At 45.6% G+C, this 13,695-nt stretch overlaps 1 protein-coding gene across 1 annotated transcript; it reads right to left on the reverse strand.

Annotated features, from left to right (window-relative positions):
* Positions 1-6,624: 6,624 nt before the first annotated feature.
* On the reverse strand, positions 6,625-13,259 carry GOT1L1 (glutamic-oxaloacetic transaminase 1 like 1). Its single transcript, XM_011373345.1, has 10 exons — positions 13,145-13,259; positions 12,343-12,524; positions 11,926-12,037; positions 11,565-11,674; positions 11,258-11,350; positions 11,010-11,160; positions 10,356-10,521; positions 9,696-9,838; positions 9,304-9,464; positions 6,625-6,792 (listed from the first exon to the last, which is right to left on the reverse strand). Exons 1-10 carry the CDS (start codon positions 13,257-13,259, stop codon positions 6,625-6,627), a joined length of 1,401 nt encoding a protein of 466 aa, XP_011371647.1.
* Positions 13,260-13,695: the final 436 nt, after the last annotated feature.

Here is a 13,695-nt window from a genome sequence, read left to right on the forward strand (position 1 = left end):
GAATGGGCAGCCACTACATATCTAAATACATGTATATACATACCCGCTACATGCCTGTACACACATAATTTGCTTGTATATTACTGATATGTTTCTTTATTTGTGTTACTATTTTTTCACATATAGCAATCCTGAGCTATTAAATTGTGACAGTGCTAATCAAAGTCTGCTTTATATTAGAATTATGTAATCATATGTCTACCCTTCATGAACTGCTAAAGGGTAAGACCATCTCTAAATTTCACTGTTTCTTCTAGAGCTCTGTAGTCAATGGCTTTAATTAGATTTTTCTTCTCCCTCAGACTCATTCATTCATTTGATCTTTTATGAGTCTAGATTTGCTTCCGTGCATATTGTAAGACATCCATCACAAACAGTAAAGTTGTTTACATAATGCGAATAATCATTCCTCTATGACTTTAACTACTAATTCTATTATCTTGCATGTGTATACATGTATGTGTTTGTGTGTGTGTGTGTGTGTGTGTATACACACATAAGTAGATGTGTATATATACGTATATGTATTTATGTGTATATATGTACACACACACATATCTACTTCTATATAAGGAAAGTTCGTCATGATTACACATCCATTTCAGTGTGAAAGAGGCCAATACGGGTATTGTAGTGAGAAAAACAGTGGTCTAGGAATTAACATGCAGAAATCCTAGTTTAGACTCTTTAGTTCTGGGACTTTCAGCAAGTCATTTAATCACTTCCAGCCTCAGTACTCTGCAAGATCTCTATGGTCTCTTACATCTCTAAAATCCTTTGAAATCCAATTCAATAGTAACAATAACTTTTCAATACTTAGATGCCTCTGACCACAGGCCTTTGGTTGAAACAGCTCAGAGAAGGCAGAGAAATACTTCTAAGTATTTGGCATGGCTACTTTCATCTTCTAAGATTGGGGGGAAAAGTGTGAGTCATACCTGAAAGCCAAGGTTGGTGCTGGATGTTAAGAAACATCATCTGGTTTGAAAGTGGCTTTAGGAAGGTATGTTGGAAGGACCACTCTGTAGAGGAAAGGGAAAGCGAGGTCCCACAGTCTATGAACTGCTTAGGTTTGTAACTAATGTAAGAAAATGACCACTGCCCTTATCAGCTTTTGTATGAAAGTTGAGGTCACCACATGATATATAATTATGATACGGACAACCCTGGAAGGAGAGCCATTACAGGTTTCAATCATCTCGAAAACAAGCAGATCTTCAGATGGAAACTAGATCAGGAGAGGGGCCTTGGGAATGTTGACAGACAGGGACGTTCCTATTTCTGCCCAGGCCTTGCTCTCTCAGCTCTAGACTTGGAAGAGGTTTCTGGGTATATCCTAAGATGTTAGCACTATCTTGAGGCAGGCTAGAGGCTAGGGAAGAGGGACCTCAATAATGGAAAACAAAATTTAAAATCACAAACTATCACTTAGATGACCTAATTTCATGTTATTTTCTTCTACACTTTTAGTCTTTTAAGAAGTCATTTTAAATGTTCCAGCCTTATGATTTTAGAGCTTTAGAACCTCTGCAGGAACTGTTAAGGGAAAGGACATGAGTCCAAAATGGCAAAATGGTTAAAGGGACTCAGCCTCCCCAGCCCCCACTGCACCTTGAAGCTTGGTGGTAACAGCAGCAACCCTAGAAAGATGCCAGGGGAAGCCATCAGGAATGCCAGGGAACAAAAGTCAAGGCTATGTGATTCTATCACCTTTTTTCATGAGAAGATCTCTCTACCATCAGTCTTGGAAGATTCTGAATGTCACAGTCACTAAGGGAAGTGGTGATTTTCTTACAGTAGCATAAGGTTTAGCCGGTATCAAAACATCTAACCTTTTAAAGTTGTGTTTTTCTTTCTATATATTTGTACCCTGCCCTGTTTCAAAAAAGATTTAAATGAGAACATAAATGAGAACACCATGAGAAAGATGAGGCAGAGGAAAAACAAGAGCAGGATCGGGAAAGCGTGCAGAGACTGAGACCAGCACGCTGCGAAGTTCCAAAGGCACGTTGGGCTTTGGTGTGTTGGGTTTTTAAAAACTTGCTGAAGCTGTCAAACCAGTGTTGTGTTTTCATTCCCCAGAATCCTATCATTGTTGGGGACAAAGCCCAGTGGAACAATCAAATCCAGATTCACAAGCTAGAAGGAGACCTCTACCTAATCCAATGCCCTAACCCACATGGAAAGCTCCACAGCTCACCAGCTGGTCCCCATGTATGCTTTCTGGGACCTGAGCTCACCAGATAAGCCTGCAATTTAGAAATACGTTTACAGAGATATTTTCCAAGCGTTTGGTCTATTTTGCTGTGGAGTCCCAGACTCTTCAGAGCAAAATAGAGCTTTCTAAGGAAGGGGGGAGGCAGGGGGGAGCGTTGGTTCTAGGAGCAGCAGAAACAGACAAAGGCATTGCAGTTCCCCAGGCTGGGTGGAGAGTGAATCACCCTGGCTGACGTTGGGGTGTGTGAGAATGGCTCCAAATTTCTTTACCCCTCCCAGACAAGCTACTCATGGCTACCACCCAGGATTTCACCTGAGCCACATTCCAAAAACGTTTGGGATACCAACACACGTGGGAAACACACACAAGAACAGATCCCAGCTGTCCCTCCTCTCTGGGGCCAGCTGAGTAGCTCTTTAGAGGGCAAAGAGGCAGAAGACTCTTATCTCCCACGCCCTACTCTGCTCTGGCCGATGGAAGGGAGAGAGTTACCAGGGTAGAGGTGCCCCACTTCTCAAGTTAAAGTTCAGGTTTCATCCTCTGGGCTCCCAAGTTTGCTAAACAGCACCACCTGCTGTCTCAAAAGTCAGGAAACCAGAGAAAGCCCACGTATGTGTCAGCCTTACAGATTCACATTTAGGATGGAACTTTCCCTCCCTTTGTGACTGAGACTCACAAAAGGCAAACGGAGGACAGGATATCCTGCAGATAGGCTTTATGCCCTCTACTCCATGGCCCCTGCCTACTCCACTCCAATGCCTCCTCTATTAAACTCACCAATTTCTCAGAGCTTTATGCTAATTTTACCACCAGCACTACATCAATGATCCCTCCAACACCAGCTTACCATTGATAAAACGGGTCCTAAACCCAAATTCTGCCATGGAGCTTCTGCACTTCCTGGTAGGAAGGGGCCTGGTCTGCTCAGGGTCTGGTAGGATAAAAGTTCTCATGCAGGGCATGTTGCTCAATAACTTTTTTTTTTTAATTATAGTAAAACACACATTACATAGAATTGACATTTTTAAGTGTGCAGTTTAGTAGTGTTAAGTAATTCACATTCTTGTGCAAACAATCTCCAGAACTCTTTTCATCTGAAACCCAATAACATTTTCAATGCCATTCTCCACCCCAGTTCTAGCCATTTCCCCTCTCATATCTCAAGTTCTCGATTGCTTTTTTTTTTTTTTTTCCATTGACGCTGTGAATCTCATGGAGCTCACAAAATGCACTCCACTAGCTTAGCCATTTCTCAATTTCCCACAGGCTGTCTTTAAACACTGATTTGTTTGCTTTTTGTGCCCCCCCCCCACACACACACACACACTCCTTAAAGCAGTTATTATTTCCTGGTTTTGGCACCTCCTGACAAAGGGAAGGCAGGAAAATGAAAAGAGTTGAGGTTTGTTTGTTTTTTTTTGCTGCTGCAGCTCTGCGAGGAACTGACCAGCAATAGACTGAAGAATTGTCGTCTGGGCTGCCTGGATCCCAAGGATACTTAGCGGGTGCTGGATGGGCTTCCTTGAGTCCTGGAGCCCCTGAAATTGCATGTAAATTTCATGTGCATGTGAAAATATGTATTTTTCTAGGGAAACATTCTCTACCTTTCCTCAGATTCTCAAAGGCATCCTTGACCCAGAAAACACTAAGAGCCACCTGCAGCCACCCTTGAAGATTAGCATCTGGGGCTTTCATTTATCTAGATCTTTCCTTGAATAATCAAGGGCTGTGAACCACATGATGCCCAACAGCATCTCTGCCTTGTATGGGACCACAGTTGTGGACTGAGCGAGTGAGGACAACAGAGTGGGAAGGATGTCACAAAAGGAAAATTGGAGCAAAGAGCTAGGAAGAAAGATTCAAGTGGAATCGCGAGGGAAGGGTTATAATGTGCAGACATTCTTGGGAAGTCAGAGACATGAGGAGGCTGCACAGAGGCCTTTCACACCCCACCATGGCCTTGGGTGGTTCTTTGAGCTCTTTCTTGGGGACTTGAGTGACCACAGAACATTCTAGAAGACTTCTGATAATAATTCTTATTGAGCACTTATGTTCTTTACAGACATAGTGTTATTCATCCTCAGCACAACTCATGAAAGTGGGTATTTTAAACCCTATTTTACAGAAGGAAAAACAGAGCCTTAGAGATAATAGGTAATTTTCCCAAAGTCAAATAAATGCAGAGCATGGATTTAAACTCAGGTCTGCCTCACTCCAAAGCTCAGTCTCCTAACCAAGCTATCCTTATTTTATACATTGTAATAAAATGGAGAAAGGCTAATCTTCCTTAAGGACAGAATACACCCTCCCTCCTCCTAACCCTGTCCAAGGAAATCCATTTTCACTGGAGAAATACTAAATAAGCTGTTCAGGTGCGTGTAGGAGAGGCAACATCCCAAGGGCATGCTCCAGTAACATGAGGTACTCTCTAAACTGCCTTCTAAAGGCTGGACTATGCTGAGTAAAAGATATAAGCTTGGGGTCTGAACTGAACCACTCAGTTGTAAACAGGCAAGAGGAAGGAGAGGAAAGCAATGCAGCTGGTAGCCCATGCAGGACTTCAGTGGAAGAACAGTGAGATCTAACAGGGATTTTACTAAATTGGCAATATGGGATAAATTCACCTCTCCATGTCCCCATGACAGCTTAAGCTTTGTGGTGTGAGATTAGTTTTAGAGGAATAAGGTGATGTGCTGAGTTTGCTTCAAAGAGACAATGGGCAAGAGCCAAGGCTGCTGGCGGGAGCCCACCCCTACTCAGTCTCCCACATTTATTGAGCTGCTGAGTACAAGATTCTGTGTGAGGGCCCAGGAATACAGTCCTGCAGAGATAGCTGACTTAAGTCTCTAAGGGAAGATCCAGTGAATGAAAACTACACTTTTTGGCCAACCCCATGCCTTGACAGGCTGGAGCTGCTGCAAGCAGCACAGATTCCTGAACAACTGGATAGGCTGCCTTATTCCTAGAGGCATTTTCTGGCTCTACTGTCCTATGGAGCAAGGAGTCAATTATTTAATAAAAGTGCTATCACAAAAATTTGAGAACGTGTTATGTGCCAATCAAGGTAAATATATCCCTTGCCCAATTGTACCTTAAATGGTCAAAGTAAGAGCATAAAATAGAATAAATACAAAGTATGACAAGAGATATAAAGGAAACCAGAAAGAGAGGAAATAAATATGTGTGGAGAAGGGAACACTTTACTTTGTAGGAGGGATAGATAAAAAGCTTTTTTGAAGGAAAGATATTTAAGCTGAGAGCTGAGACCCACACGTTGAGAAAGAGCTGACCTTGCGAAAAGCAGAGAAAGTGCTCCTGGCAGAAGAGACAGCACGTGCAAAGGTCCGGAGACAGGAACCAGAAGAAGACCGGTGTGGCTGGGATGTGGTGGGCAAACCAGAGAATGGCGCTTAAATTTTAAATCATAAAGTAGGGTTAGGGTCCCTGTTGCATGTCCATGGGAGAAGAGCAGGACTTAAAGACACGAGATTTGGCTGCCCAGGAAGACCCTAGAGCCAGGATAAAAGCGAAGGCGCGCTGGGAGCGCTCCAGAGCAGTTCCAAGTTCATTCTCCACCTGCACCCCTACCCCAATTCCACCCGAGGTCAGCCGGGGGCTCCTCCGCGGTTCTGCCTGCAGTACTTGTCCCAGAGACGGGAGCCCCAGCCCTAGCCCAGGGCCACAGGCTGATGCCTAGGTAGAGAATGCTTTTCTCCAACCCCTGGGTTCCCACCTACGAAGCAGGCTGGTCGTTGGCCCCCAATCTCCCACCGCGGTTGGAAACTCAGCCACGGGTAGCACCCCCAGTTCCTGTCCAGGAGGCCACAAGCTTGGCCCGCCACAGAACACCATCTTCGACTTGTCTCTCAGATGGGGCTGGGGCGTCCTCCCCACCCAGGATACCTCCCTCCCAAACACCAGATTTGGAGCCAAGCCTGGGGCCATCTTTGCCTGCGGAGAGCAGAGAACCGGATGTCGTGGCAGAAGCGTCTGGAGCCTGGGATTGTGGTTCGCCCTCAGCCACTTGCCAACCTGGTGGGGCCTACCTACCCGCCCCGCACCCCCACCCCAACCCTTTCTTTTACTACTAGATCTTGTGGGACCCAAGGTCAACTGAAAAGGGGAGAAGGCAGCGGAAGAAACGCGGGGTAAAGCTTGGTGCGCGCACTCACAAACTGCTCGGGCACCTGCACCCGTGGGTAAACACGTGGACGCAAAGTCCCTGGGATCCTCTGGGACCCTCTGGAGTCCCAGTGTGTCCCCGCGGGCAGAACCTTGGAGTTCCCAGGCAGCTTCTGAGCAGATTCTCTTGACCACCGAGATCCTTGATGGCAGGTCGCGGCGGGTCGCCAGGCATTGTTAACTGCATTCTGGAGCCCTCCTCCCCAGCATACACACACCAGACTCTAGAAGAAGTCTGGGCTAGCCAGGTCCACGTCGGCCAGCTGGGTCCACGTCGGCCGCCTGTCAACAGTGACAGGGGGGAATCTGACTGTCAACCCACTCCCAAAAAGGCGAATCCGCAGTGTCTGTGTAGAAGCCGCCTGGAGCCCCCGCAGCGACACCTGGCCTTTCTGCGGCCACGCAGGCCAACCACTACCCTTGAGCAACTGGTGGCTCCGCATGTCCTTTTGGGGTTTTACCTGCCATAAGAAAGGGTATCTACCATTCCGACCCTGCTACCTGTCCCTTCATCTCCTCGTGAGTACCAGCCCCACTGTGGGCAAGTTTTCCTCTCCCGCAAGGGGACGAAGTTCTGCAGCTCTTCATTCTCTGCAAGGCTCAGGCGGCACCGTTGGCTCAGGCGGCACCGTTAGCTCCGGCGCACACATACCCTGGAGGCTCCTCTGTGGCCAAGCGTCCTCTCTCTGGGTTTGCTCTGGGCACTTATTACCTCCTCAGGATTAGGTTCAAGAGGCCTTTTGGGGCGAGAATGAAGGGGTCTTGGGAGCAGCCTGGATGGAGGAAGGCAGCACCATAGCAGGAGTCAGGGCACCAAGCACGTGGACTCCTCACCCCTTACCTTGGGTACGATCTTGATTGGGCAGGTTACTGATGCTCGCCAAGACTGTAAAATGAGGATGATAATAATAATAACCTAACTCTTTGAATTGTTATGAGGATTAAAGGAGATGATGGACATAAAGCACTTAGAACAGTACAGCTCCAGGTAAGCACTCAACAACCATTAGCTGTAATAGTAACAATGGTCATTCTTATAGTCTAGAAAAGTCAGCTGTATTTATTGACAATTTACTCAACCTAAGTCCCCATGCCTCCAGTGCCCTAGGCTAGGCTGCAAAGGCGGGAGGCACTCAATGTGTTTTATCTTACTGGAAAGACTTGTAAATAATGACCAATCCAGTAGCAATGAGCACCTTAAGAGCCCAGATTGTGGTGTATAAATACTTTCACCTGCTAAAAGTGATTAGAACTCTTTTGAGAAACGATCGGTTCCAGGTCTGGGGCAGAAAATGTTCAAAATTTTCCTAGACCTTTTTGTTGTGCCAAAAAGTCAAGAAGCTATCAAAGAGTACTGGAGCTACACCAAAAGATCTCAGAAATTAATTTTAATTGCCTCATACAAGTCAAAGATGAGACATTTTAAACATCAATAAGGATAATGCACGCAGGAGAATAAAATATCGACTAGTTTAAAATCATGAATTCATAAAGATCTTTTTTTAACTGGTAAATTAAGAGAACAAGTCAAGCAGTAATTCTGCCTTTCCTATATAAAATGTACCTCACATAAAGCAAATCACAGCGAGGAGAAATTTCTATTTATAAAAGTATTTCAGCTAATAAGTGAATAAATGATGTTAGAATTAGAATATCATCAGTTTACCACATTAATGAATTAATGGAGCTCAGCAATGATCATCAATGATTACTAACATCACAGTAAAAAACTAGCATCCCATGCTTCCCAATGAAACACAACACCATCTATGACGTGGCCTTACCAAGACAAAGAAAAACGAACCCAAATCTGATCAAGCCTCTCATTTAAATTCTTATTTTCAAAGTAAACAGAGACACAGGAATATATTCAATGATAGCATGAGGATAAAATTAGCAAAATTCAGTCTATGGGAAACCTTACAGGACAAAAAACCCAGTTCTGTAGTTTTTAAAGAATTATAAGAAAAAATATGAAGGAAACTATAGATTAAAAGAGACACAAAAGACAAAATAATTGTTCTAGTTAACTAAACTTGTGTAATAAATCATTCCAAAACTTTGTGTCTTAATATTTGCTCATGAATCTGTAATTTGGGAAGGCTTCTGCAGGACAATTCATCTTGGCTCCATTCAGTTAGCTGGGATGACATGAAAGTTGGGGGCTGGAATCATCACGTCTATATAATCTATTGTGACTTTTTATTACATTCAGATTCAAAATGTTACTTAACTGTTTCATGTGATGAAAGCCATCTCCCAACTAGGGTTCTGGAGAAAAAGGACTGGATTGTACCTATGTGTTTACATTCCCTTTACTGTCCAGACGCTATGGTTTGAATGTTTCTATTCCCCCAAATTCACATGTTCAAACCAAATCACCAGTGTGATGGTATCTGGACGTGGTTAGATCATGAGGGTAAGGTAGAGCCCTCATGAATGGGATTAGTACTCTCATAAAAGAGGCCACAAAGAGATCCCTCACCCCTTCTGCCATGTGAGGTTTATGAACCAGATGGTAGGCCTTCACCAGACACCGAATCTGTTGGTGCCTTGGTCTTGGACCTCCCGGCCTTCAGAAATATGAGAAATAAATTTCTATTATTTATAAGCCACCCAGTCTATAGTATTTTGTTATAGCAGCCTGAACGAACTAAGACACCATATCAGGGCCTTAACATAGTATGTGTTCAATAAGTATGAGATGGTATGTGAAGGTAGGCATTCTCTTTTTCTCTTCTTTTTCCCCTTCTTTGCTGAGGCCAGACCAATGCTTTATAAATAGATGGAGAGAGGGAGGAGAGAGAGAGAATGCTTTGCAGAGAAATGAATATTACCAGTGAATAATCAGCACAGGATTTTTGCAAAAACTAAAGTTTTTATTCTAACTGGGAGTCACTGACATTCTGAAAACGTCTCTCTGAGCCTTTTGTGAAGAGGACAGCCTCGTGGATGCTCTCAGTGATGTAATCTATGTTGCAAGCATTGATACAGGTGAAGTTAATCCGACCATTCTTCGGGATGTAGATATGCTTCTTCTTGACCAGATATTCCACCTGTTTGGCTGGTGATAATCACAAGGTCTCAGATCCTGGGGTAGCTACCTCTAAGTCTCCTCTAAGTAGCCCAGCATTTCTGGGGGTCTAGAGGGTCTTTAAAGCAGCTCCACTTTCCTCAGGAAAAACAAAAATCTCTATCTGCTGTGAAGTTAGGGATCACCTACTCTGTGAGGCTTAACGCTCAAATACAAGCCCAAGTTCAGAAAGGGGAGAGCTACTCCCTCCTAGACACTTACTGTTAAGTCCAAGATAGCTATGGGTCCCATTCTGGTCAGTAATGTGATCCCAGGAGCCGGGGGTTCCCAGGAGCCGGAGCTTCTCCTTAACCTTTTCCTTGATCAGCATGATGTTCTCTACAACCCCTTTCAGACTCTGCTTCCTGCCAAAGGAAAGACAGCAAGAAATTAGAATGTGAGATCTCTCCCCACTCCCAACCTCCTCATTTCTAGTCCACTCTTTTTTCCTTTCAAAATTCCTCAACCAGAGTGCCTGAGGGTGCACCAGTGGAGCCTGGGATCTGGGATGGTTGTGAATGGAAGAGGGGTTTCAGCCGGCATTAATTTAAGTGAGCCAAGTAGGCTCTTAGGCAGATTTTGCCAGAGTAGCAAGCCCTTGATGTTTCTTAATCTCCTCCTGCAATCTGGAAGAGTTCAAATAATTCATCAGCCTGTGTCCAAAAAGAATGTCTTATTACCCATGCCCCTAAGGCAGGGCAACCCTTGGTACAGCCACTGCCATTGGAACACAGTGCATCCTCAGTAAATGCTAATGAATGAATGGAGTAAAGAGGCAACATGGGCAGGAAGAGATGCGCCCAGCCGAATGCTGTGAATCGGCAAGTCTGTAGGTACCTAAGGCTCTGCCCATCCATTTCTGTTCCCATGCTTTACCCTTACCATGCTTTGTGCAGAGCAGGGTTACAGAGGATGGAGGTGATAATGCGAGCACCTGTGGTAGGAGGGGTTAGCCACAGGGCCTGAGCGAAGTTCATCAGCTGGGAGAGGGCGCACAGCAGGAGCTGGTTGTTGAGTGCCACCACAACTAGGATCCCCACTCCTTCATCTGTAGCATTGGGACAGACAGCCTCATTCTCAGTGTCCTCCACCATTACCAGGGCCTTCTCCTATAATTCTGCCTTCAGCCTTGCAGAAGAGAGGGATGACCTACAGGGTCCTCATCCCGGCCCAGCCAAGCTGATATCCAGGCCCCAGGAAGTTGCCATAGGCTCTTCTTTCATAAAAAGTAGCCATAAATAAGAATCTTAAAGGTGGAAGGGACTTGAAATTTCACTAAATCCTACCTCCTCATCTTATCAATGAAGAAACAGAGGCCTAAGGGGGCAAAGCGATTTAATTGGAGCCAGTTTTAGTAGCTGAGCTGAGACAATACCATGGAACCTGATGTCTAGCTCTTCCCTTGTGCCTCCACACTGCTTTCGCTGGAGGTCTCAGCTCTCTGCATAGGGTGGATGTCAAACACATCATTTTGCCATGGACATGGCACCACTTTAGCACCAGAACCCCTCCTTTCTCATTCTGTCCATACCATACCATAAATGCCAAAATTCCTGGACAGAGACTGGCTGCAGAAGAACTCAAAGCCTCCAGACACAAAGTAGTGTAAGAATTTAGTATCCTCTTCCAGGTCACCTGTGGATAAACCTTGATAGGGAATATCAAAAAATGGGAATATCTGCTTGCTCTGTAGGAGAAAAGAAAATAAAAAAAAAAGTTTGAGACTGATGAAGGCGATGGTAGATGGTGAGAGGGAGGAAAGCCAGGAGAGACATCAGCCTCACCTTCATGGTGCCCATCAACTTTGCCCACTGATATCGTGTCAGCTTGCAGTTGCCAATGTTCCCGATCACAAAGATACAGCCATGCGGGGCCTGCTGCAGGTAGAGACGTTCTTGTCAGGCACTCCCCCTACCTAATGGTAATGGTACCATGGCACTTGGAAGAGAAGTAACCCTCTGTGTTGGTTCCTACTAAAGGCAAATCCAAGCCTTTCTAGGGCCTTGGATGACTAGAGGGGCGGAGGGGAGGAAAGGAAAATAAAAATATAAATCAGGGCTGGGGAGACGTTTCCGAGCAGGGCCCCTCTACCTCCAACACATCGAGGAGCATGTTGGGATTCATGCACAGCTGCTTGGAGTCCCAGAAGGAGTATTCGTAAACTGTAAAGCCCATGTCCTGGAAGACGAGTCCATGCAGTTCTGTGGGAACACAGACCCCCACCAGCTGGTACATGAGAAATGGGGAGGTGGAGGCAGACATACCAGCGAAGGAGCCTGAAGGTCACTGGCTGAAGGTGGGACAGTACCAGGAAAAGCCCAAACATACTGTGGCTTGCCCATTTTTCTCATGACAGAGAGTGAGAAGGACAACAGTGAAGATTGTAAATGGGGTGGGAATCAGGAACAGAGCACAGGGATCTTCTGTCATCCCCACCTTGTGTAACACTCACCTTTTTGAGAAGAAATGATGTAAACTGTTTGAGAATTACAACGCCAAGTTTTAAGGAACTGGGCCCCGAGTTGGAAGGCACCGCTGTCACCAACAGTGTGCACACCCCCTACCTGACAGCAAAATAATAAACAGAAATAACAATTTAAAAGAGTAATGGTGATACTAGTACCACCTCAGGTTCAGATCATTCCTTTCTTGAAAGAGCTTGCACATCAACAGTGTGGGCTGGTGCCGAGGGCACTGGCTTTGGGTTCTGATGCTGGCTTTGCCGTTCAATGACTAAAGTTTTGGACTCTCTGAGCCTCAGGTGTCAATGCCAAGGGGCCCTCCAAATTCCTTTTTAGGTTTAAGATTATGCCATCCCAGATCTTCACTCCCTGTGTCTGAGTGAGTAAGAGAGGGGCCTTCTTCTCACCCTGTTCTCCACAATGACTTGGCTGTACTTTCCAAAGAGGAGTTCCAAGGAGGCCTGGATGAAGGATTTCATGCCCATTGCCGGCATGTACTCATAGTTCAGAGAGGGATCCTGTGCAATCTGCAGTCGAAGTTTGTGAACCACAGAAGAAACCCAGGGTCGGCCTTCACTGGTCATGCAGACTGTGAGGGGAACCGCAGAGAGAGCTCTGGAGGCCTGGCCTTCGGGCCTCCACATCAGGGCTCTGCAAACAGCCCACAAACAATTCATCCATCCTGGTTTTCTGGGGGCCTGGGAAAAGACAACTTTCCTTTTTTACACCCCTTCATACACACAACGTGCTGTTAGTGAATATGTCTTTTTAAAGAAGACGACTGAAACCTATGCCACTTTAAAGGGCAAAAACGATATACACTGTGGAAATTATAGATACCTGAAACTAAACAAAGGTAACACTGACTTCCACAGTGGCGAAGACTGGCTGCATATCAAGGGAGTCAATGTGGGGAATCATTCCTCATCAGAAACAGAAGTAGGGGGAAGAGGCTGAATATAGTACAGCACCCATGCAGGCCCCACAGACAGCTGGGAAAGAGAATATAGCTTATATCTAATCTCTAGAAACCCCCAGAGAAGGGCAGAGGGCACAGAATGACTCAGGATGTTTTCTGCTTTTCTCCACTGGGAAATTCTGTTAACAAGAACAGACCGCTCCCAATTCCTCTGCGGCAGTGGAATACTGTCCTCCTAGAGGCAATTATGATATATTAAGTCTTCTGCTCCATAACTACTAGGCATCTACCTCTGTAGGCCAGGAACATCTTGTTAGGGTAATCATCTTGTTTGTAGGTTTTTAATAAGCCGCCTTCTAGCTTCTGGACTAGGGGCACATCCATGAACACTGAAAGGGTAGTCATTACTGAGATGAAAGTAAAGCCAGGACTCGGACTCCACTCCTGTGCTATATCTCATGCTTCTGCCAAAGCCTTCCTCCAAGCCTGGGCCACAAAGGCCTGTCTCTTCCCAGAACCCTGGCAGCTGCAATGCAAAAGCCCCAGACAACTGGTCACCAGGGCAACAGAACCCAACTCCCAGTGTCCGTGGTGATCCTCAAGGGCTATGGGAATATTCCATGGCATTTGAGGAAAATCCCCTGAGGAGTGGGCTGGGGGAGGGAGTGGGGAGGACCTGAAATTCCCAGGCACTTCTTCCTAACTCATTGCCTTCTCTTTTCTAGCCTCAAGTCACTCAATCCAAAATAGCGAATCAGCCCCTTAGAAGATAGAGCAAGGCAGGTGGCCAATGAGCCAGGTAAGGCTTCTCCTGCAGAAGTTGAAACCTCAGATCCAGTAG

Source organism: Pteropus vampyrus, unplaced genomic scaffold (assembly GCF_000151845.1).
Source record: "Pteropus vampyrus isolate Shadow unplaced genomic scaffold, Pvam_2.0 Scaffold8, whole genome shotgun sequence".
In the NCBI taxonomy this organism is placed as follows: Eukaryota; Metazoa; Chordata; class Mammalia; order Chiroptera; family Pteropodidae; genus Pteropus; species Pteropus vampyrus.

Bases quoted from the DNA above. Each gene is read 5' to 3' on its own strand.
- GOT1L1 (XM_011373345.1), bottom strand. From the start codon at position 13,259: ATGACTACCCTTTCAGTGTTCATGGATGTGCCCCTAGTCCAGAAGCTA. The intron at 9,839-10,355 runs GTAAGGGTAAAG...TTCCTTTGGCAG, and splicing joins CCTGCTCTGCACAAAGCATG to GAAGCAGAGTCTGAAAGGGG. The intron at 6,793-9,303 runs GTCAGTGACTCC...GCGTGGCCGCAG, and splicing joins CAGAGAGACGTTTTCAGAAT to AAAGGCCAGGTGTCGCTGCG.